Source organism: Lampetra fluviatilis, chromosome 2 (assembly GCF_964198595.1).
Source record: "Lampetra fluviatilis chromosome 2, kcLamFluv1.1, whole genome shotgun sequence".
In the NCBI taxonomy this organism is placed as follows: domain Eukaryota; kingdom Metazoa; phylum Chordata; class Hyperoartia; order Petromyzontiformes; family Petromyzontidae; genus Lampetra; species Lampetra fluviatilis.
This window is the reverse complement of record NC_136276.1, coordinates 8,330,850-8,352,500: the sequence shown is the minus strand read 5'-3', so window position 1 is coordinate 8,352,500 and position 21,651 is coordinate 8,330,850. Positions and strand designations below refer to the sequence as shown.

Below are 21,651 nucleotides of genomic sequence, written 5' to 3'. Positions count from 1 at the left end.
ACAGGGAGCAGCTCTCTGTGGTAACGGTAGAGAACGCGAGTGTGGTGGAGTATGCAAGGGTGTTGGAGAACGCGAGGGCGAGGGGAGAGTGTGGAGTGTTCACGTGTCCACTCCCCGTGTCGTTCCCTCACTTCTGGACCACGCTTCTCCTTTGCTTCGTCTTCTCGTGGCCTTTTCGTAGATGCTCTCGATAAGTCACCGTGATCCTTACGCGTTTAAAAGAGCAATGCGATGATGGTGACAATTTTTGCTGATGGTGGGTGGAAGTCATGACAGTAAAAAAGTAATGATGATCATGACAATGGCACAGGATGTAAAAATCATATTGCAGTTCATGATGAGGGCAATCATGACATTGATGACCTACTAATGACGATGCTGCAGAGGTGGGACAAAGTCATTGTTATGCAAGTCCAAGTCGAGTCGCAAGTCATCAAATTCATGACTCGAGTCTGACTCGAGTCCAAGTCACATGACTCGAGTCCACATCTCATAGGTGGGACAAAGTCATTGTTATGCAAGTCCAAGTCGAGTCGCAAGTCATCAAATTCATGACTCGAGTCTGACTCGAGTCCAAGTCACATGACTCGAGTCCACACCTCTGCGATGCTGTGTTCACGCGCCAACAGAGCCGCCCGCGACCTTCGTGTCTCTCGAGGAGACGCTGACGAGCGTGGAGGCGGTGGAGGGGGAGCGCGCGGAGCTGAGCTGCGCGGTGTCGCGCGGGGACGCGAGCGTCGCGTGGCTCAGGGAGGGACGCGCGCTCTCCGAGCAGCAGCAGCAGCAGCTCGGCCTCCGCCTGGAGGCGTCGGGGACGCTGCGCCGCCTCGTCATCGAGCGCGCGCAGGCGGCGCACGCTGGCGTCTACACGTGCGACACGGGGCACGAGCGCGTGGACTTCACCGTCCGCGTCGCTGGTGAGGGAGGCTCCGGCGTCAGGGGTCGTCATGCAGGTCACACGTGTCACACGGGTCTTAACTATAAACTAAACCTTTTATTTTACCGGGAAAGTCCCACTGAGCTATGTGGCTCGTTTTCAGAACCGACCAAATGATAGCTCAACGAAGCGGTGTATCACGTGGAAATTGATAGCAGCCAAATGCTCTCAGCGCAAGTTTCTCAATGTGGAGGGAAAAACCGGAGGACCCGGAGAAAAAGCTACGCGACCACGGGGAAAAAATGCATACTATAAATATACAGTCATCGGGGGTTGGGATCGAACCCATGACCTCCTATATACCAGGCAAGGTGGTTAACATCTCGCCACCGTGGCGCCCTAATTGGTCACTTGTTGGCTGGCACCAAGGTCGGGTATCACCTCTGTGCATCAGGTACAATGTTTGTAATGAGAGCCGAGAAGCACTGTAACTAACAAAGTGAAACGCAAGCAAAACGTTAAAAGGTTGGGCAAAGTACCAGTGGGATTAGAGTGAAGGTCATGGGTATCGTTGTTCGTATGTTGAACTTCTTTCGCACCGTATGTAGCCAACCGTGCTAATAGTTCGTGCTAGGGTCTGATTATCTAATTTGTGAGGCTTAGGGCGAGTTCGTTTCGTATTGGCGAGTTTGCTCTACTCCCAAGCGGTGGGTCTCCACCCTGCCGTGTGTGTGTGTGAGGTCGTTTCACTTCCTGTTCACGTCTAACTTTTGGAGTCAGGGCTCGTGGTTCGAACCGTTGTTCGATCTGCTCACGGACGTTTTCTGCCGATGCCACACAGATGCACGATGCGTTGAACTGTTTTAAAGATGGCGATGCTGCCGATGATCCCAGCGACGACCACTGATGACATTTCCATTGGACAATTATCATCTTTGATGATTTTAATGTGGGATCTTCATGATGATGATAATAGTGGTGATTTAGAAAAAAATACATTGTTTGATATTTTATCTAGTTTAACTATTATTATTGTCATGTAATTGCGGTGATAATTGATAATGATGTAAGTCATGATATTGAGGAAGGCTATATCACAATGATAATGATGTTGAGCGTGATGTTATTGAGATTATGATCATTGTGATGATGATAGTGCAAGTCATGATAATGATGAAGGTCATGATGATCATGACTATGATGGTGATCAAGTATATAATGATGGTATCTTAGTTGAGGACGACGATCATTACATTGATGAACTACTAACGACGATGCTGTTTGCGTGCGCACACAGAGCCGCCCGCGACCTTCGTGTCTCTCGAGGAGACGCTGACGAGCGTGGAGGCGGTGGAGGGGGAGCGCGCGGAGCTGAGCTGCGTGGTGTCGCGCGGGGACGCGAGCGTCGCGTGGCTCAAGGAGGGACGCGCGCTCTCCGAGCAGCAGCAGCAGCAGCTCGGCCTCCGCCTGGAGGCGTCGGGGACGCTGCGCCGCCTCGTCATCGAGCGCGCACAGGCGGCGCACGCCGGCGTCTACACGTGCGACACGGGGCACGAGCGCGTGGACTTCACGGTCTGCGTTGCCGGTGAGAATCCTCCGACCAGCGGTTGTGGATCACATGGGTTGCCTTACATGTCACATGGGTCGCTCTGCTGGAGTTTGGAACACGGTGTTTTTATAACACAGCTCTACATCATGGGTCAGAGAGGCCAGGCCGCAGAGAGGTTGGGTGGCAGATGGGGCGGTTTTCCCCGGGCATCAGATTTGTTGGTCTTCAGAATCAATGGCGATGGGTTCAGAAAAGGCCAAGGAGGCCTTGTCTGACATTTAGCCTCAGGCCTCAGAAAACATTTTGGCGGCCCGGCAAAGAGGCTCCACTATCTCAGTGGTTGCGAACCCCACGCAGGCTGGACACGGGGACAATGAGGCTGACTCCACAGCCATTTTCTCTTTGTTTCCTTGATAATATGGTGGGGCTTGCTGTGGGTTTACAGTCAATGATCTTATGTGTAACTGCAATGGAGCATTTCCATTTAAATGCGATGTTGATGATTATACAGATTTTTTTAATTTATGACAATCATTAATGTCCAATTCAGACGATGGGCATAATGGTGAAAATGTGATGATGATGATGATGATAGTGGTCATAATGATTTATTCAAGTATGTTAGGCTTCTTTCACACCGTACGTAACCAAATTATGTTGATAATGATGATGACGATGGAAGTCATGATGACAATGGCAGTCAGGATAATGATGTAGTGTAGGTCAGGATGAGGGAAGTGATGATGGTAATGACAATGATGACGAGAGCTAAAATGTAGCCCAAGAGAACGCTAGAGGATGATGCAGGTGATGATGATGGTAACTTAAGTCATAATGGCCCTGTCGAGAACGATGACCATGACGTTGATTACCTACTAACGACGACGATGCTGTTTGCGTGCGCGCACAGAGCCGCCCGCGACCTTCGTGTCTCTCGAGGAGACGCTGACGAGTGTGGAGGCGGTGGAGGGGGAGCGCGCGGAGCTGAGCTGCGCGGTGTCGCGCGGGGACGCGAGCGTCGCGTGGCTCAAGGAGGGACGCGCGCTCTCCGAGCAGCAGCAGCAGCAGCTCGGCCTCCGCCTGGAGGCGTCGGGGACGCTGCGCCGCCTCGTCATCGAGCGCGCGCAGGCGGCGCACGCCGGCGTCTACACGTGCGACACGGGGCACGAGCGCGTGGACTTCACGGTCCGCGTCGCCGGTGAGGGAGGCTCCGGCGTCGCGGCGCAGCGTTCGCCGCTTGCTGCAGAGGACCCAGCAGCTTGTTATTACTGCGGGTGGAATTACCAATAATGATAATAAGAATAATGAACGCCGTCTGCTTCACATTGGATGTTAAAGTCCACTGTGAAGCCATTCGCAAGATCAGAGCAGGCCATTGCAGAATTTGAAAATTACCAGCAAAGTTCCCAATTGGATTTATATGAGCGATTATTGCACCATACTGACAGACTAATGTCCCAGGTCAATCTTGCCAGTGAGACTTTGCCGGTCTCTGGAGTTCTCACTTGGTTAAATAGAGAAACTTTAAACTTCCCATTGCAGCACACGGGACACAGCACAGGGGACACGAGACATGAGATGCAGGACATGCTAGCTGCGATGGCACACACTTGTGATCCAGGGTTGGCGGATCACACGTAGAGGAGTGAAACTCCCAAGCAAGCTAGAATACGAGGTGGCCAGGACATAGCCATCTCAAGTTGTAATTCACTATATTTATGGTTTTTTTAATCTGGCAAACTCCAATTTCCATTCATATGATGCAAAATAATCACTGAAAATTATTCATACAAATATTTTAATCCAGGAAGCTCCTGGTGGAGGATGTCATGATGATGATGATGGTAGTGGAGATGAGGATGGCGCGATAGCTCATGATGGTAATGATGGATGTCAGGATGACGACCATGTCTGTCCGGTGCTCGTCGAGCTGCTTTGGCTTCCAGTTGCTGATGGAATACTATTCCAAGGTCGTACTCATTCCACACAAAGTGCTTGCCACAAATGAATCACACTACCTTGCTGATCTTGTCAAGGAGAATAAACCATCACGCGAACTCCGCTCATCCTCGCAGCCGCTTTTGGCTGGCCATCGAACAAAGACAGCCACTGCATCGCACGCTTTCAGATGCGCTTCTGCGGCCGTCTGGACCGCTCTTCCTCCCAATATGTGATCATTGGGGAAGGCTGTATCACGATGATAATGATGTTGAGCGTGATGTGATTGAGATTATGATCATTGTGATGATGTGCACTTTTAATTTTAAATTGAAAAATCATTTCTTTAGAACTACTGTTTGTGTTTAGTTTGTTGTCCTTTCCCCACAACTCCGATTAGCACGGTTGGCTACGTACGTCACGAAAAGAAGTTCAAGACACGTGATGATGATGATGATAGCGGATGACAACCGGATGATGGAGATGACGGCGGTGTCCGTCGTGCGAGTGCAGAGCCCCCGGCTCGCTTCGTGTCGCGCGAGGAGACGCTCACCGAGGTGGAGGCGGTGGAGGGGGAGGACGTGGCGCTGGGCTGCGAGGTGTCGCGCGACGACGCCGCCGTCTCGTGGCAGCGCGCGGGCGGCGAGGAGCTGAGCGACGACGAGCGGCGCGAGCAGCTGAGCGACGGGGTCGAGCGGGCGCTCGTGCTGCACGGCTGCGAGGCCGCGGACGCGGGGACGTACGTGTGCGTGACGCGCGACGGAGACGCCATCGAGTTCCACGTGCGCGTCACGGGTGCGGACCGGACACGCGCACCCACGAGCACACATACACTCACACACACGCGCCAACACACACGCATGCACCCACGAGCACACATACACTCACACGCACGCACGTACACACACGCATGCACCCACGAGCACACATACACTCACACACGCGCGCCAACACACACACGCATGCACCCACGAGCACACATACACTCACACACGCGTGCCAACACACACATGCATGCACCCACGAGCACACATACACTCACACACGCGCGCGCGCACACACACGCATGCACCCACGAGCACACATACACTCACACACGCGCGTGCGCACACACACGCATGCACCCACGAGCACACACACGTAGGCAAAGATCACCCTATAGAATGAACGGACAAGTGCTGTCAGCGAACAGCTCTTAAGGCCGACACAGCACATGAGTTGGGGAAAAAAAAAAACCTAAGAGTATTGGGGGGAGGGGGGTGTTCAGCACCACTGCCGGCCTTTGTCTCCCCCTTGCTGATGTCTTACGCATCGTACCAGGTCCAGTTCTGACATTGACTCACCACCAAAGTTTTCTTCTGCCGTCGCTACCCCCTCCCCCCTTGCCCCACAGCCCCCCCGGCGCTCTTCACGCAGCCCCTACGCGACGTGTACGCGCGCGCCGGGGAGCCCGTTGCGCTCGGCTGCCTCGTGTCGGACCCACGGGCACGCGTGGCCTGGCTCCGGGACGGGCTCCCCCTGGGGGAGGGGGGCCAGGAGGAGGAGGAGGAGGGGGGGGAGCGGTGGGAGGAGGTGGAGGAGGGCGCCAGGCGGGAGCTGCGGATCGCGTGCGTGGCGCTCGAGCACGAGGGCGAGTACACGTGCGAGACGGGCGGCGACGTCACGAGCGCGTGGCTGGCCGTCGAGGGTGAGGAGCGCGCGCGCCCCCTTCGTGTGCCACGGTGCCGGCCTTCGTTTGGTGCTACTCGCTAACAGCGCTTGCCCCTACAGTCTGTTAAGGGTATCTTGAGTACCTGGTGCGGTACTGGGGAGGGTGCCCATGGTGGTGCTGGCCACCCACCCCCTTCGTGTGCCATGCTGGCCTTCATAGGTGCTTGCTAACAGCACAGGCTATACGGGGGGTACTCTTTGGTTTTTTCGGTAAAGTCACGTAGGTAAAACAATCAATAAAATAAATTAAATGAAAACAACTAAATAAAATCACTACGTTTCGGAGGCAACACAAGCCTCCCTCATCAAATAATACAGTTATTTTGCTGTGCCTTTTTTACACCTGATGAGGGAGACTTGTGTTGCCTCCAAAACGTCGTGATTTCATTTATTTTATTTTATTGATTGTTTTACTTACGTGACTTTACCGACAAAACCAAAGAGTATGAATCCCTGCAGTCACGAAAGCTTCAAATCTAGCATAAACGGGGCGTCTTTGTGTCGCTGTGCATCCATGCGTGTAGGCGCACATGTAGCACGCCTACAAAACTGGCACAATGCTATCCAAGTAAAAAAACCACGAGCACATTTTGTCCCGGTTTCAATTTAGCCGCGGCTCACCGTCAGTGCCGTTAGCGCCTCGCCACACTCATGGAGCTGCCGGCTTAGCTGCAGTTCTCTCACCTCACCCTGCAGTTCTCTCACCTCCAACCCTCAACCCATAGCATCAGCAGAGGCTTGCTGACACTGTCAGCCATTCATGGAGGCGCTGTCAGCTTACCATGTGCCCTGGTTAAGCCTCCCAGATATTTGGGAACCCCACCATAGTCAACAATGTCACTCCAAAAGCCACCGCCTTCATGGCCAATCACTTTCCCACTCACCTACTCCAATAACTCTCACCACTGTCTCCACGAACTTTCACCCTCCTGTCTTTAAATACCACTCTTCTTCACCACCACTCATTCTCTTATTGTCCTACCCACCAATCCTCTCCATCACCACTACCACCACATACACTCACCCTACTATTATATCATCATCACCACCACCACCACCACCATTGCCAACTCAACCTGCAGTTTTCGAACGCCACTTATCCTCACCACCACTCACCCTCATACTCTACTAATCCATCATCCATCACCATCACCACCACGACAGTCACTCGCCCTACACGTCCACTTACCATCTCATTCCCCTACTCTCCCGCCCCATCACCCCTCACCCTTAAAATCTCCACGCCCTGCCTTCTCCCCCTCACCCGTGACCCCGTGACCCCATGACCCCGTGTGCCCGTGCAGTTCCTCGTCCCGTGGAGTTCGTGTCGGAGCTGCACGGGCTCACGGTGCTGGAGGGCGAGGACGCGACCTTCCGCTGCTCGGTCTTGCCGGCCGACGCGGCTGTGCGCTGGGAGCTGCGTGGCGCCGCGTTGGAGGCCGGGGGCCGCGCGTCGCTCCACGAGGATGGCGCCGCTCGCTCACTGCTCCTGCGTGCCGTCACGGCGCTCGACGCCGGCGAGGTGGCGGCACTGGCCGACGGAGCGGAGACGCGGGCCTTGCTCCGTGTGCAAGGTGAGGGCCCGGGCAGTCGCACGGGCGACTCGGCCTCAAACGAGTACCCGGTGCGGTGTGTGAACATCGCCACTTAGGACACAAAGGCAGCCGGGCGTGGTGCCGGCCACCCAGCCCCTTAGTGCGCCATGCCGGCCTTCATAGGTGCTCGCTAACAGCACTTGCCCCAACAGCCTTATAAGCCTATACGGGAGATTTTTGTCTTTTGTACACATCTGTGCATCACACGCACACCCGCCGTCCGTTCACATCTGTGCTCGCGCGCGAGCTCGTCTGTGCAGAGGCCCCCGTGTCGTTCGTGCGCGGGCTGGAGGCGACGGCGGCGGAGGAGGGTGACGACGTGGTGTTCACCGTGGAGCTGTCGCGAGCGCAGGCCGAGGTGCGCTGGGCACGCAACGGCGTGCTGCTGAACCCCGGGGCCGAGCGCGCCGAGCTGCGCGCGCACGGACCGCTGCGCTCGCTCACCGTGCGCTCCGTCAGCTTCTCGGACCGCGGCGTCTACTCCTGCGAGAGCCTCCACGAGCGCACGCAGGCGCGGCTCAGCGTGGAGCGTACGTGGCGGTGGCGGCGGCGGCGGTCGGGCGGGGTGACAGGTCACAGCCGAGATGAGCAACCTCACCGACTACAGCTGAGATGAGATGAGCAGCATTACTGATTAGTTGAGATATGAACAGGATTGCTGATTATGGCTGAGATGAAACGAGATGAGCAGGGTTGCTGATTACATCTGAGATGAGCTTGATTAGCGATTACAGTGGAGCCTAGATGAGATGAGCAGATATGCAGGTTACTGATTGTGGCCTAGATGAGATAACCAGGGATAACCAAATGCAGTCAAGTGGCTTGGCGCTCCTTCAGCGGCGTAATTTGGTTGTCGCGGGCCCCGGTGCAAGCAATAAAATGGGCCTCTCCCTGTCCAATGTCCCTCCTCGTCCCCCCTCTTCATTGCCTGGCACCCGGGCCTTTCTCTTCTTCAGTGCCTGGGCCTCTCTCTCTCCGACCGCACGGCCTCCTCCGGCGCGGTCGCACCTTCGGTGGCGCACTCACCAATAGCCACGCCACTGTGCTCCCCCCCCCTCCTCCCCCCACCGCCGCGCTGTGCCCCGCCGCAGCTCGCCAGGTGCGCCTGGTGCAGGCCCCGAGCGCGGTGGAGGCGACGGAGCGCGGCACGGCCACGTTCTCGCTGCGCCTCTCTCACGCCGACGTGCCGGGCCAGTGGTTCCGCGACGCGGCGCCCGTGTCTCCGGGGCCCTTGTGCCGCGTGGCGGCGTGCGGCGCGGAGCACAGCCTCACGCTCGCGGCGCTCTCGCTCCACGACTCAGGCCTCGTCTCCTTCCAGGCCGATGGGGTGCACTGCTCGGCGAGGCTCACGGTCAGAGGTGCGAGGGGCGGCAGTCGCGTCGTCTGCCGGCTGACGGGGTGTCTGTCCGTGTCTGCCAATCGACGGGTGTGCCCGCCTACCGTTTTTGTGTCTACCCAAACGTCTACTCACTGATAGCTGGTGGGCACCTGTGACGAATAACCACAGCTCGCGCCGTCGCACCTTTGATTAGCGCAGTTGGCTACGCAGGGTGCGAAAGAAGTTCAACGTGCATACATACATTTATACAGCCATACCGAGAGGTATACTGGATGTGGTGTGCCGGCTGCGAAAATATTTTTGGCTGTCCGACCCAGACACGCTCAGCTGAAATTAAGCCCAGGGCCTATCGATTCGTTTTCTGTGGTCACCATTCAATGGTCCCTTGCGGTGGGCCCAGTGGTGGGCGGTAGATTATGGTTGCAGTGGTTTGTGGTTAACCCTGCTAACTCTGCGGTTGCCGTGGGTTGTGGTTAACCCGTTGCGGTTGCCATGGGTTGTGGTTAACCCTGCTGACTCTGCGGTTGCCATGGGTTGTGGTTAACCCTGCTGACTCTTTGCGGTTGCCGTGGGTTGTGGTTAACCCGTTGCGGTTGCCGTGGGTTGTGGTTAACCCTACTGACTCTACGGTTGCCGTGGGTTGTGGTTAACCCTGCTGACTCTACGGTTGCCGTGGGTTGTGGTTATCCCGTTGCGGTTGCCGTGGGTTGTGGTTAACCCTGCTGTCCCGTTGCGATTGCCGTGTGATGCACAGAGCCGCCCGTGAGGTTCGTCCGTGAGCTGGAGGAGACGCGCGCACCCGAGAAGTCACGTGTCACCCTCGAGTGCGAGGTGTCGCGCGAGTTCGCCGACGTCAAGTGGTACAAGGTGTGCGCTCGCACCTAGCCTGGCACAAACAGCGTGGAGACAACACCGCCACCCAGTGGCGATTGATGTTGGTGGTATGTGTGGCGGTACTTAGATGCTCGATGGCAGCTCGAGGGAATATTCTCAGCTCTGGTGACAAAGGACTTGGCTAAGAGGCACCGGCCTTGACACTGGCCCTCTACCTAAGAGACTCCAACACTTGATGTGGGCCTTGACTTGTGGCTCATAACCTCAACCTCGGCCTTAGCCTCGTGGCTTCTAGCCAAGACCGATATGTGGGGAGGGGTGGTACAGTGGGTAGGGCACTGCACTACTAATCCGGGGCCCAGGCTGACATCAGCTGTGAGTTTTATCTGAACTCGTCCTGGGCCTCCCCGAGATCAGCTCATCCAAAGATGTGTACCTGGTGCTGTCTGTAGAAAACATAAGCACTGGGGATACAAAGTCGGCTGGGCAAGGGGCTAGCGGTGACACCACCACCTTTCGCGCTGCGCCTGCTTTAATAGGTGCTCGCTAACGGCGCTTGCCCCAATGGCCTGTGCATATGACACGGGCTGTGTGTGTGGGGGGTAGCAGTAGTGCTATGATTCCAGTGACCTGAGTTCGATTCCTACTCAGGGCCAACACCAGTGACGGTTATTTGAATCGGTCCTGGGCCTCCTCTAGGTCGACCCAGCCTCAAATGGGTACCTGGTGCGGTGTGTAAACCTCGCCACTAGGGGAGGCAAAGGCGGCCGGGCGTGACGCTGGCCACCCACCCCCTCGTCTGCCTTGCCGGCCTTCACAGGTGCTCGCTAGCCGCACTTGCCCCGACAGTCTGTCGAGGCTATACGGGGGACATTTGTCTTTGTGGGGGAGCAGGACGGAGAGGAGGTGAAGCCGGGCGGCCGGTGCCGCCTCATGTCCCAGGGCCCGCGGCGCTCGCTGCTCGTGCCGCGGTGCGAGCACGCCGACTCGGGGATCTACGCGTGCGTGGTCACGGGCGACGCATGCACCGAAGCAGCGCTGCGTGTGCACGGTCCGTGATTCACTCGTTTACTGAGTCATTCACTCACTTGGTCATTCACTCAGTTACTCACTCATACACTCAGTCACTAATTCAGTCAGTCATACACTCCGTCACTCACTCATTCACTCAGATGCTCATTCAGTCACTCACTCAGTCATTCACTCAGATGCTCAGTCACTCACTCATACACTCTGTCATTCATTCATTCAGTCACTCATCTCGTCTTTCACTCACACTCAGTCATTCACTCAGTCATACATTTCAGTGAGTCGTTCAGTCAATTGTACTCGTATATTCATAATTATTTTTGTTGGTTAATCCATTATTAAATCAACCATTCATGTCTTCGTGCATATACATAAATAACTCCATTCATACTTCAAATTATTACTTAAATCATCAACTGACCCATCCATATGTTAATGAATATAATCATAAATATTTTATTTAATCCATTCATTCAGGAATATATCCAAACGATCATTCATTGTTAAATCATTCTTTATTTGATTCGTCCGTTTGTCAACAATTGTCAACAGAATGCATTCACTTATTTGTTAGTTTATGAATTCGAGACGGTCGTGTTGAGAGATTGAGAGTGCCATGGTGGCGAGATGTTAACTACCTTGCCTGGTATACAGGAGGTTGTGGGTTCGATCCAAACCCTGACACCTGTATATTTGGAGTTTGCTTGTTCTCCCCGTGGTCACATGGATTTTTTTCCGGGTCCCCCGGTTTTTCCCTCCATATTTAGAAACATGCGTTTAGAGTATTTGGTTGCTATAAATTTCCACATCATAAGCCACTTTGTTCAGTTATCATTTGTGGTCAGGTCGCTTCTAAAAAAGAGCTATACAGCTCAGTGGGCCTTTCCTGTTAAAATTTAAAAAAATGTGTTTATAGTTTAAATCCTGAAAGGTACCGCTTCCTCCATATAATCTGCGCACAGTGGAGCCTGTTCATACTTGTCGAGTTGTGGGCGAAGTTCACAGTAAAGTGAGGGCGAGTCCTGTGCAAATTGGGCTTTAAATAACCAGAAGTTGTTCGTCCTGAAGTTCATTCGGGGACACGCGTCTTCAGAGAGATGTGTGTATTAATGTGGCCATGCAACCCAAACCGGGGACCCGATAGAAACCCACTGGAGTATGAGCAGGAACAGCAACACTGCACGAACTCGCTCCTCTGAAGCCCTCTCGTGGCCAGCAGACCTCAACATTGGCATTTAGCTCCTGAACGTACTGCCATGCGCAAGAACACAATAGTGTAACAATATTCAATTCACCCACTCTTTAATGATAATATACAGACTTTTGTTAGTCCGCTGCTGGATGAAGACCTCCATATCATTGCGGGTTGGTGATGGGTGGAGGCCCAGTATAGGGTTGTTTCAGATATCACTCTTCTCTTGTTAGCCGTGGCTGGGAATCGAACCTTGGTCACCGGGTTCATCGTGTAGTGTGCTCACGATTGTGCCACCGCTTCCTATTGCCTGCCATGCACTGTGGAGAAAACCCGTTTGGGCTGTTTGTGACAACCATTTGAGTTTGTTTTGTAGTGCCCGGTGCTGGCCAGAGTGACAGTCGACACCTCTTATGTTTACTAAGAATACCTGTACCCAAAGACAGATTGATACACTGAGTGAATGTTCAATTTATTTACCCATCGACTGACATGTTGACTGACATTTTGACTAATTTACACGAATTGAATGACTTCAATACTGACCGATAAATTATTGTTCATTTCTTTTCATTTCACCTTTACTTAACCAGGTAAAACACCATCGAGGTTATAAAGCTCTTTTACGAGGGCGACCTGATTGATTGACTGCTTGCTAGGCTGTTTGGTGAAACTATTCTGACAGATTGACAGAGTAACCAATTAAATTATCCCAACATAATGACTGACAAATACACTGCCTGGCTCATTAACTGCTTTATTCACTGACTGCTTGACTGATTTTCCTCACAACTGCCTGACTAACCAACTTGACTGACTGACTGGCTGATTGACCGAGAGCTTGAAGGAAGGCCGTAGCCATGAAGTCAACATTGGGGGGGGACCAAATATTCCAGGGAGTCTGGGGGTCCCCCCCGCAGAAAAAAAAATCTAAATTTGAAAACTAATTTCCTGTCTAAAATTAAAAAAAATTCACTAACACATAGAATGGACTTTTTATTTATTTTTTTACAATAATGTCGAATAGTGTATTGTATTACATTGCTCTGTTTTTTCTTTTTTACCTTTTCTTGTTTAATTGTATGCAATGGCAGAGATTAGGAATTAATAAAGTACAACTATAACCACAATCATATAAACCAAAGTCTATTTTATAGCAATATATTGGGGGGGACATTTTGAGCATATTTTATAATTACGGCCTTGGCTTGAAGGATTGACACACCGAGTGTCTGCCGGGCTGTCTAATATGAAGCCCTTTCATGAACCCACCTCAACCGTCTCCTTCGATGACCCCACCCATCTCACACCCCCCCCCCCCACCGTCTGGTACAGCTCGCGACGTGCGCATGGTGCAGCGGTTGACGGAGTGCGACGTGGAGGAGGGGCAGGCAGCCTCGTTTGACTGTGAGACCACTCACGACGAGGTGAGCGCCGTGTGGACTCTCAACGGGACGCGACTCAAGCCCGGAGACAACATCCGCATCCGAGATGAGGGTACGCGTCGATTCGCCGGCTCCCCGCCACCCCATGATCTGGGTCACTATTTAACGTCACAATCTGGGGTCACGTATTGTGATGTTTTTTGGAGGTCTCTAGTCATGGGTCACGATTCAGGGTCACAAACGATTTATTTTCACGGTTGTTGAAGTGATGCAATCCTCCCGTGTACGATATCTCGTTGGTTTGTTGCATCGCGATATCGAGATAGTGACGGCTTGGGGAGGAGGCCTTCATCCAGGGCCGACGATGATGGCCAGAGCGATGTGAATCTATAATGGTGTGCATCTTCACAATGTATAGAATAGCAGCGTGAGTCTATAAACTCGACAGTCTTGTGAACCCAAAGAATCCATAGTGGTACGTTCACCGAAGGGCACAGTCACAAGCGCACGAGTCCACCTGCGCCTAGCATTCATCAGCACGTCTCTTCCGCGTGACTGTGCTTTGTTCGCCCAAGGACACGTCGTTCAGAAGCACGCCGATTTGCCGGCGCTCAAGTTGTTCGTCAGCGTGTGCGAGCACTTGCACCGGCGCTCACCGTGTTCCCCCATGTGCCACAGGCACGCGGCACAGCCTGGTGCTGGCGTGTGTGCGTGCCGAGGACGCCGGGGAGGTGGGCTTCTCCGCCGAGGGCGCCGAGTGCACGACTCAGCTCCGCGTCCGAGGTGAGGGTCCGGGAGCCGTTAACTTTTTATTTTGTTTGACTCTCTTTGGTTCTTTCGGTAAAGTCACGTAGAAAATTATTCTATTTAATTCCTGCAGTCACGAAAGTTTCAAATCAAGTTTGTTTGACTCCTTTATTTTTTCTATATATTTGTTTACACAAGCTGCTGATCGCAGGCCGCAGGTCCAATGGCCCAACACGTTATGCGGCCAGCAACCAGCGTTACTGTTAAAGTTGTAAAGCCCACTGAGCTGTTAGCTCCTTGTCAGAGACGATCTGGCCACACATGATAGCTTTTAAAGTTGCAGCCAAATCATCTAGATGCATGTTTCTAAATGTGGAGGGCATGCAGTGGCGTGGCAACACAAGCTAGTCTTATTCAGTTGCCCACCGAAAAGCATAGCCTCAGAACCATTGGCATCATACACACATCGACGCCTCTATATAAGGAACGAAACAGCAAGACTTCTCCACAAATCTGGCTGTCGCCTGATGAAGCTAGTTGTAATTACTGGCGTAACGTCTTATTGCCCGTGCCCGATGGTAACGCGTTCCAATTAAGTTACTTGGCTTGCGGTCATTGTAATTCGAACGCTTTGTTTTTGTTTTGTCGGGTTCGTCAACGAGGGTGGATTAACATCTTAATCATCGTTTGCAAAATCGCTAGGACGAATACTAATGTGGTGCATGGCCAACATCGGTGACCAACATCGGTGAGCGATGTTGGCCATGATATCTCAGATAAGCCTGCGTCCCTCTTTGTTGTAGATGTTTGTTGAACTTCTTTCGCGTGCCGTACGCGGCCAGATTGTAAATGTAGTGGTTTGGCTCTCCAACACACCGGTGTGCTGTACTAGTGACGAATTGGCCACGTTCTGTTTACGTGACAACCCTCACTAGGTGGTGGCGGGTTTAACGACACATTCATATATTTACGCGATCTAACCCAACAAAAACCTATATTATGGATCATAAGTTGTCACAAACACTTTGCCATTGCGTCTTGCGTTAGTGACGACAAAGACGGCTCTCTTTGTACCCCCCCCCCGCCCCCCCCCCCCCCCCCATCTTGCGCGACCAGAGTTGCCGGTCCGCATCACAAAGCCTCTACGCGACAAGATCGCCATCGTGGGCCGGCGCGCCGTGCTCGAGTGCCGCGTGTCGCGCGCCACCGCCCGCGTCTCCTGGCAGCACGGCGGGCGCGAGCTGGCGGAGGGCGGGCGCTACCAGATGGGCGCGCAGGGCGAGTACCGCACGCTCGTCATCGTCGAGGCGGCCTTCAGCGACGAGGGCTCCTACACGTGCCGCGCCGGGGAGGCCTCGTCGTCGGCGCGGCTGCTCGTCGAGGGTACGCGCTGCCTGGCGCCACGCGCCTCCTCCAGCAACCGCGGGAACTTCACGCCGTGTTCATCGCGTTTCGAGGGCTCGTAATGGCCGTAGCTGGGCACGAGTCGGCACCGATTTGATGGTTTGTGGAGGTTGGTGGCGGTTGTTGGAGGTTTCTGAGTGTTTTTATCGCTGTCGATTATTGTGCTTGTTTACCCTGGAGAGAGTCCCATGACTCTTTTGGTCAGAAGGGTTCTTCCAAATTTACACAGTAGGGGGCGATGATTGCCGTGTATGCTGGATCCTAATGGAGTAATTTAAAGGTAATTTTTCTATTAATCCATAATAGAGGTTTTTTGGGTTAGGTCGCGTAATTATATAAATGTGTCGTTAAAACCCGCCACCACCCGACACAGCCAACTAGTGAGGGTTGTCACGTAAACAGAACGTGGCCAATTCGTCACTAGTACAGCACACCGGTGTGTTAGAGAGCCAAGCCACAACATTTACAATCTGAGTACGACGTTTCGCCAGTAATTACAACTAGCTTCATGGTTTGTGGAGGTTGGTGATTACTGGCAAAACGTCGTACTAACCCAAAAAAACCTCTATTATGGATGTTAAAATAAATCTTTTTTATAGATTAGCTTAGTATAATGAAGGAGTATTTGGCATGCTAACGATGCTGCTGTCCATGATGCTGCTGAAGCCGTTTTCGAGAATGCCAAAGCTGACATTGGTGCCGCTGTCGACGAATAACCCTCGCGACGACCTCACCGTTGGGGCGCCGCTCGTCTTTTGCGCTGCAGACCAAGTGCTCCAGGTGACACGTGGGCTGCAGGACGTTCGGGTCCCGTCCTCGGGCACCGCCGTCTTCGAGCTGGAGCTTTCGGGCCCCGCGGCGCGGCCCCCGCGCTGGGCCCTCAACGGGACGCGGCTCCGCGACGGCAGCGGTGGCGCCCACATGGAGGCGCGCGGCACCGTTTACCGCCTCTCGCTGTTTGAGCCGCGGGCCTCCATGAGCGGCCTCGTCGAGTTCTCTGCCGGGGAAGCCAAGAGCTCGGCGCAGCTCACGGTCGTGTGAAGGGGCACTGAGCCGGCAGCCGTGATGAGGGGGCCTCGGTTTGATCCCTGGTGCCGGGGCTGTCCTTGCTGCCTGGTGGCGGGGCGGTCATAATGACGGTGCCGTGTTGGAACCAGAACTGGCACGGCAGAGATCCTGGGTTTGAGCGCTGAGGTTGAGTAGCTTTTTGCTGTCCATAATGGTGGTGTTTGAGATGCTGAGCTGGCACTGCAAGGCGCATGAGTTTGAGCTCTTAAGGTTGGGTGGCTATTGTTGTTTCACAGGGGGAGATTCACAGTGGCTGTGTCAAAACTGCTGAACCACCATGGTAGGGTTGCTAGCTTCAGGCCCCGGGGCTGGGCGTATATCTCTCTGTTACACATATGGGAGGGGTTTATAATGGCCATGTCAGAGAGACTGAGTATGAACCACCGAGGTGCAGTGTTTGAGCTTTGTAGATGGGTGTGTCTCATTGGCTTACAGAGTTCATAATGGTTGTTTGAGATGCTGAGTCAGTGCTGCTGAGGTCCGGGGTTTGAGTCCTGGGTCTGGAATTCTCTTTCACAAACAGAGGGTTGACAACCATCTTGCTGAGATCCCATGATTAACACCTAGGGTCGGGTGTCTTTTGTTGTCTCAAAGGGGCGTTCATAATGACCTTGACAGAGGCACAGAGCCATCACCGCTGAGATCTTGGGTTTAATCCTGAGGGCTTTTCACGGGCTCATAATGGCTCTATCTGAGTCAGCACCACTTGGTGGTTTGTGGAGGTTGTTGATGGTTAGTGGGAGGTTTATATTGGTTTTCGGATGTTGGTGGCTGACAGATGTCGATGGTTGAGATGATGATGTTGGTGGCATAAGTATACATTTTACTGATGTAGAAGGAGAAAAGTTTAATGGAAGGGCAAGATATTAGAGGTCGTGTCACCCCCTTTACTCAGTTTCTATTTTAGCCTTCATGATATTAATCATGGAATAAAGATTACATGCTCATGGTTGCCAGTTCTCATTGTCAAAGTGTCTTCCTGCCCAAACAAGCGTGGGAGTAACAGCCCTGAACTACTGGTCGAAATTCCACTTTTCTATGATGAGGACCAGTTGATCCAGAGGACCATTCTGATCCTGATGTCTAATTTGCAATAAAAACCCCACAGGCTGAAATTTGAAAGAAGTGTCTGTGAACTTTTACAGGTGTAACTCAAAAATTAAATCGCTCTTGTAGAAATGAATTAAAGTGATGTCACTACATTGGCATTATTAAACCGTATGGGAGTAACATCACGACAAAGGTATATATATTATTTTTACCAAAAATGACATTTTAAACTCATGTGGGAGAGCCCATAGACACTCAGTCGAGGCGAGCAGCTACAAGATAGGAGCTGTTTGTTGGGTTGTGTCTTCATTTAACCTGGTCACGGCGATTCGTTTTGTGAACCTCACACTGCTTTGTGTGCCCTTCGCTTTGTTGGGGTTAACTCAGCTGTTCAGCCCTATGTGGTCGATAAATTGTTTGTCCTATAAATATACTCACATTTACAATGGGAATGTGGAATTTCCACCACTGGTTCAGCGCTGTGAATAAAAGATGAGCAGCGTCCAATATTGATTTGCACTGAAAACCACTCTTGACTCTCTTTTGGCTCGATTGACATGAGCCGGTAACAATCATGTGCGTAAAATGAAGTTAAATAGAGGAGATGTTTCTTAAACCATTGAAAACTGATAACTCACCTCAAGGAGGTAATTAATATATTTGGAATATTTTAATGAGCACGGCTCGATAACAGATTTATATTCATGTAAAAATAGTAAATTGATGGATAAAAGCTATCATGAAATGATGACTCGTTGGACTTACAAACATCGGTGAAATAAACGCAAATGAGCGTCTGATGGACCCGAATTAAACAAACACAACGAGGTGATTGTGTGGCTCAGGGTCAGAGATACCGCGATCCTGGGCCTGAATCCAGGTCTCACGCACCCGTGGTGAAAGTGGCTTTCACCTGTAGCAAGTTGCCGGTCTCCGCCCGCTCACCAACAATTCAACAAAAAAGTAATCACATCAAAAAAAAATTCCGCTTTAAATTCATTTGTTGGATTTGTTTTTGATGTACAATGAAACAAAAAATTGCAGGTTCATAATATATTTTTTGAGGGGTCGGCCAATTTTAAATTGTAAGGTTGGCTGTGAAAAAAACCACGTGTTGAGTTCGCCTTTTCCGGGAATTAAAATGTTTTCCTCTCGTGTGGATAAAGAAGCGAAATGAAGTGACGAGACTGCTTTCATTGTCCGGGGTTCTCTGACTCGGGGTGGCGCACTACTCGTTGAGAGACCTCGAAGTGGAACGTTCATTGTCTCGAGACACGACGTTGGATAGCACAATTCGAATGTATGTTGAACTTCTTTCGCACCGTACGTAGCCAACCGTGCTAACCTGAGGTGGGGGGGGGAGGACGTAAAACTATACACAAAGAGCAATTCTAAAAGAAAAAGGCGTCTTGAATAATGACCACAGTGATGGTAGCATGGCTAAGCTTATGATGAGAACTTCGCACCTTCCATAAAACAATTCACGAGTTGCCATGGAGAGCATTGACACTGAATGAATGGTACGCCTCTGGATGAGGTGTACATAAGAATGACTCACTTCGGCAGTTGTTCATTAACACTTGATGTGGTATTAAAACCTGTGTATACTGTTAAGTATTCAATGTACATTCAGTATAAAGGTGGGACATGCACGCCATAAGCTGGTGGGGGGGGGGGGGCGAATATTCACGAGTTAAGTCAGAGATCTTCTCTGTACCCCTTAGTTCACGCACGTTTTCCATTCTAGAATCCTTTGCAAAATAGCGGGGCATGTGAGAAGGTGCGGAGCCACTTCGTGTGAATAAGGGGAAAATTAGGGGATCTAGGAAGTGTTTCTGTTAGTGGGGAGCCTGGTGATTCGCAGGAGTGGGGGCTCATATGGCCGTGTCAGAACCACAGAACCAGTCCCGTTGAGACGCTGCGGTCAAAACTGTGTTTCAGCCACGTGTGATTAAACCAAGTACGCAAATACAGCGAGTTGTTGGTCTCAGTCATGCCCCAGTGACTGCATGATTGTTTTTTAAAAACTAACATTAAAATTAGTTTTTGACGTTGGCATATTTTCAGCTTTGAGGATTACAACGTAGTTGGTGTGACTGCCATGCGAGGCAACGAAGCACTTCTTGTCACATAGCACGTGGGATGATATCACCTGGTACAGATAAGAGGCAATTGAAAGTATTTCTGGTATGTCATCTTCCAAAAGCCATTAAATAACACCATGTAATGTCACAATGCTCACTGAAAAAGTTCTGAATGGGAATGTGTTTCTCTCGTGACATGATAACAACAGCACATATTGGAAGACAATTTGTAAAAAGCATGCGAGAAAAAATAGAGAAAAAAGTGCACTGTGGCTTGTGATCATGTTTGCATACGTGAGTTTTGAGCAGAGACGTATAAATCGTCACTTTATTAAAATAAGTATCCAATCGGACGTGTCACGTGGTTCTATCTGCATGTTGCGTCCATATTATTTTGAAGCCGGGTGAGGGCAGAGTCTAGCGGATCGTTGGGCCCTTCCTGCTGAAACTAATCAAGTAGATTTAATCGAACACCGATGTACAGGAGGGACAATGGAAATGAAATGCACGGCTTTTGGGGATTTAAAAAATACCAAAGAATGACCATGCCTGGTGGCACCTTTTATTAATATTTGCGGTCTGGATAAAGCGTGCGTATCTGTGTATGTGTCAGTTTGTCTTTGCGCGTGTGTGTCTCTGTATGAGCGGTGGTGCAGTGGTTTGCACGATAGATGGTGATCCCGTGCAATAGGTTCAATCTCCAGCCACGGCGAACATCATTTATGATTGACCTTATCTTGGGCTTTCCAAAGATCAACTCGGCAGATTATTTACGACTTCGTGAGTGTGTAAACATCAGCACTGGAGATAAAGGTGCCCTCATATGCATTGCAGACAACTTTTAATAGGTGCCCACTAACAGCACTTGCCTCAACAGCCAATGTAAGTTACACGGGGGAGCTCTATCATTGTATTTACAGTATGTATATGTCTATGTGTTGATCTGTTTTATTCGTGTGGATGTGTTGTCTCTTCGAATCAGTCGACCGGCATCTATTCTTCGGCTGTGCAACGCTGTGTGGAAGCTACCCGGTCTGCCACTTGACAGGTCTCGGCCACAGTTGTGCCTTCTATTCAAGCTTGCGAAAAGTGGACTCTTACAGGAACACCTACACTGTCTTTAAACATTGAGACTTTTCTCTCTACGTACCATCCTGAATTTGGATTGTTTGACGAGCTCACAGATCCTTCAAATATACAGACACATCAGTGAGCTCCTCCGGAAAAGCAAGGCTGCGTTGGCTGGATCATATATGCCTCATGCCCAAGCAGATTCTGTTTGGCTAGTTGGAGGGGGCTAAATGGGTACGCCACGGCCTAGATAGAGATGAGCTGATGTGGTACAGGAGGATGTGGAGCTGAGTGAACTTGCCACTGACTGGTACCAGCAGTGTCAAGATCAGCCTCTGTGGAGGAAGCTCGTGAAGGACGCGACTGGGCAGTGAGGTTCATTAATCTTTCTCTAACAACAACAGAGGGAAGAGGAGCAACGCTCACAACAACTGTTAGATCGTCGGGCGGTTAAAACAAAGTTGGCACAGTAGGGAGCACAGGTGTTGCATCTGCTAGTCATCTCTGTGAGTCAACCCATAACACCTGGGTCTGTCAATGGACCTCCTGCCAGATAACCTTTGACACTCGTGGCCTTCAAGTGCATCTAGCCTGGCACAAGCGCTGTGTCACCGCAACTTAAGTGTTGAATGGCGACTGATGTGCGTGGCGTTGGTGCCTTGACTGAGGTTAAATGTTCAATGCACATCTCCTGCACGACAGGGAAATGTCTCCAAATCATACCTGCAAGTTGCAGCCTGTGATCGGCTATGCCTCTTTGGCTCTGCACCCGTAGATGG

At 51.7% G+C, this 21,651-nt stretch overlaps 1 protein-coding gene across 1 annotated transcript in view; it reads left to right on the top strand.

Annotated features, from left to right (window-relative positions):
- Positions 1–20,433, top strand: part of OBSL1 (obscurin like cytoskeletal adaptor 1) — a 34,398-nt gene extending 13,965 nt beyond the window's left edge. The window contains 15 exon segments of the mRNA XM_078876241.1: positions 630–917; positions 2,175–2,462; positions 3,337–3,624; positions 4,878–5,159; positions 5,758–5,895; positions 5,929–6,051; positions 7,379–7,648; positions 7,930–8,199; positions 8,761–9,027; positions 9,763–9,875; positions 10,737–10,893; positions 13,399–13,560; positions 14,127–14,231; positions 15,312–15,578; positions 16,366–20,433. Coding sequence (XP_078732367.1) covers positions 630–917; positions 2,175–2,462; positions 3,337–3,624; positions 4,878–5,159; positions 5,758–5,895; positions 5,929–6,051; positions 7,379–7,648; positions 7,930–8,199; positions 8,761–9,027; positions 9,763–9,875; positions 10,737–10,893; positions 13,399–13,560; positions 14,127–14,231; positions 15,312–15,578; positions 16,366–16,640 — 3,293 coding nt within the window. The 3' untranslated portion in view covers positions 16,641–20,433.
- The last annotated feature ends 1,218 nt before the right edge of the window (positions 20,434–21,651 follow it).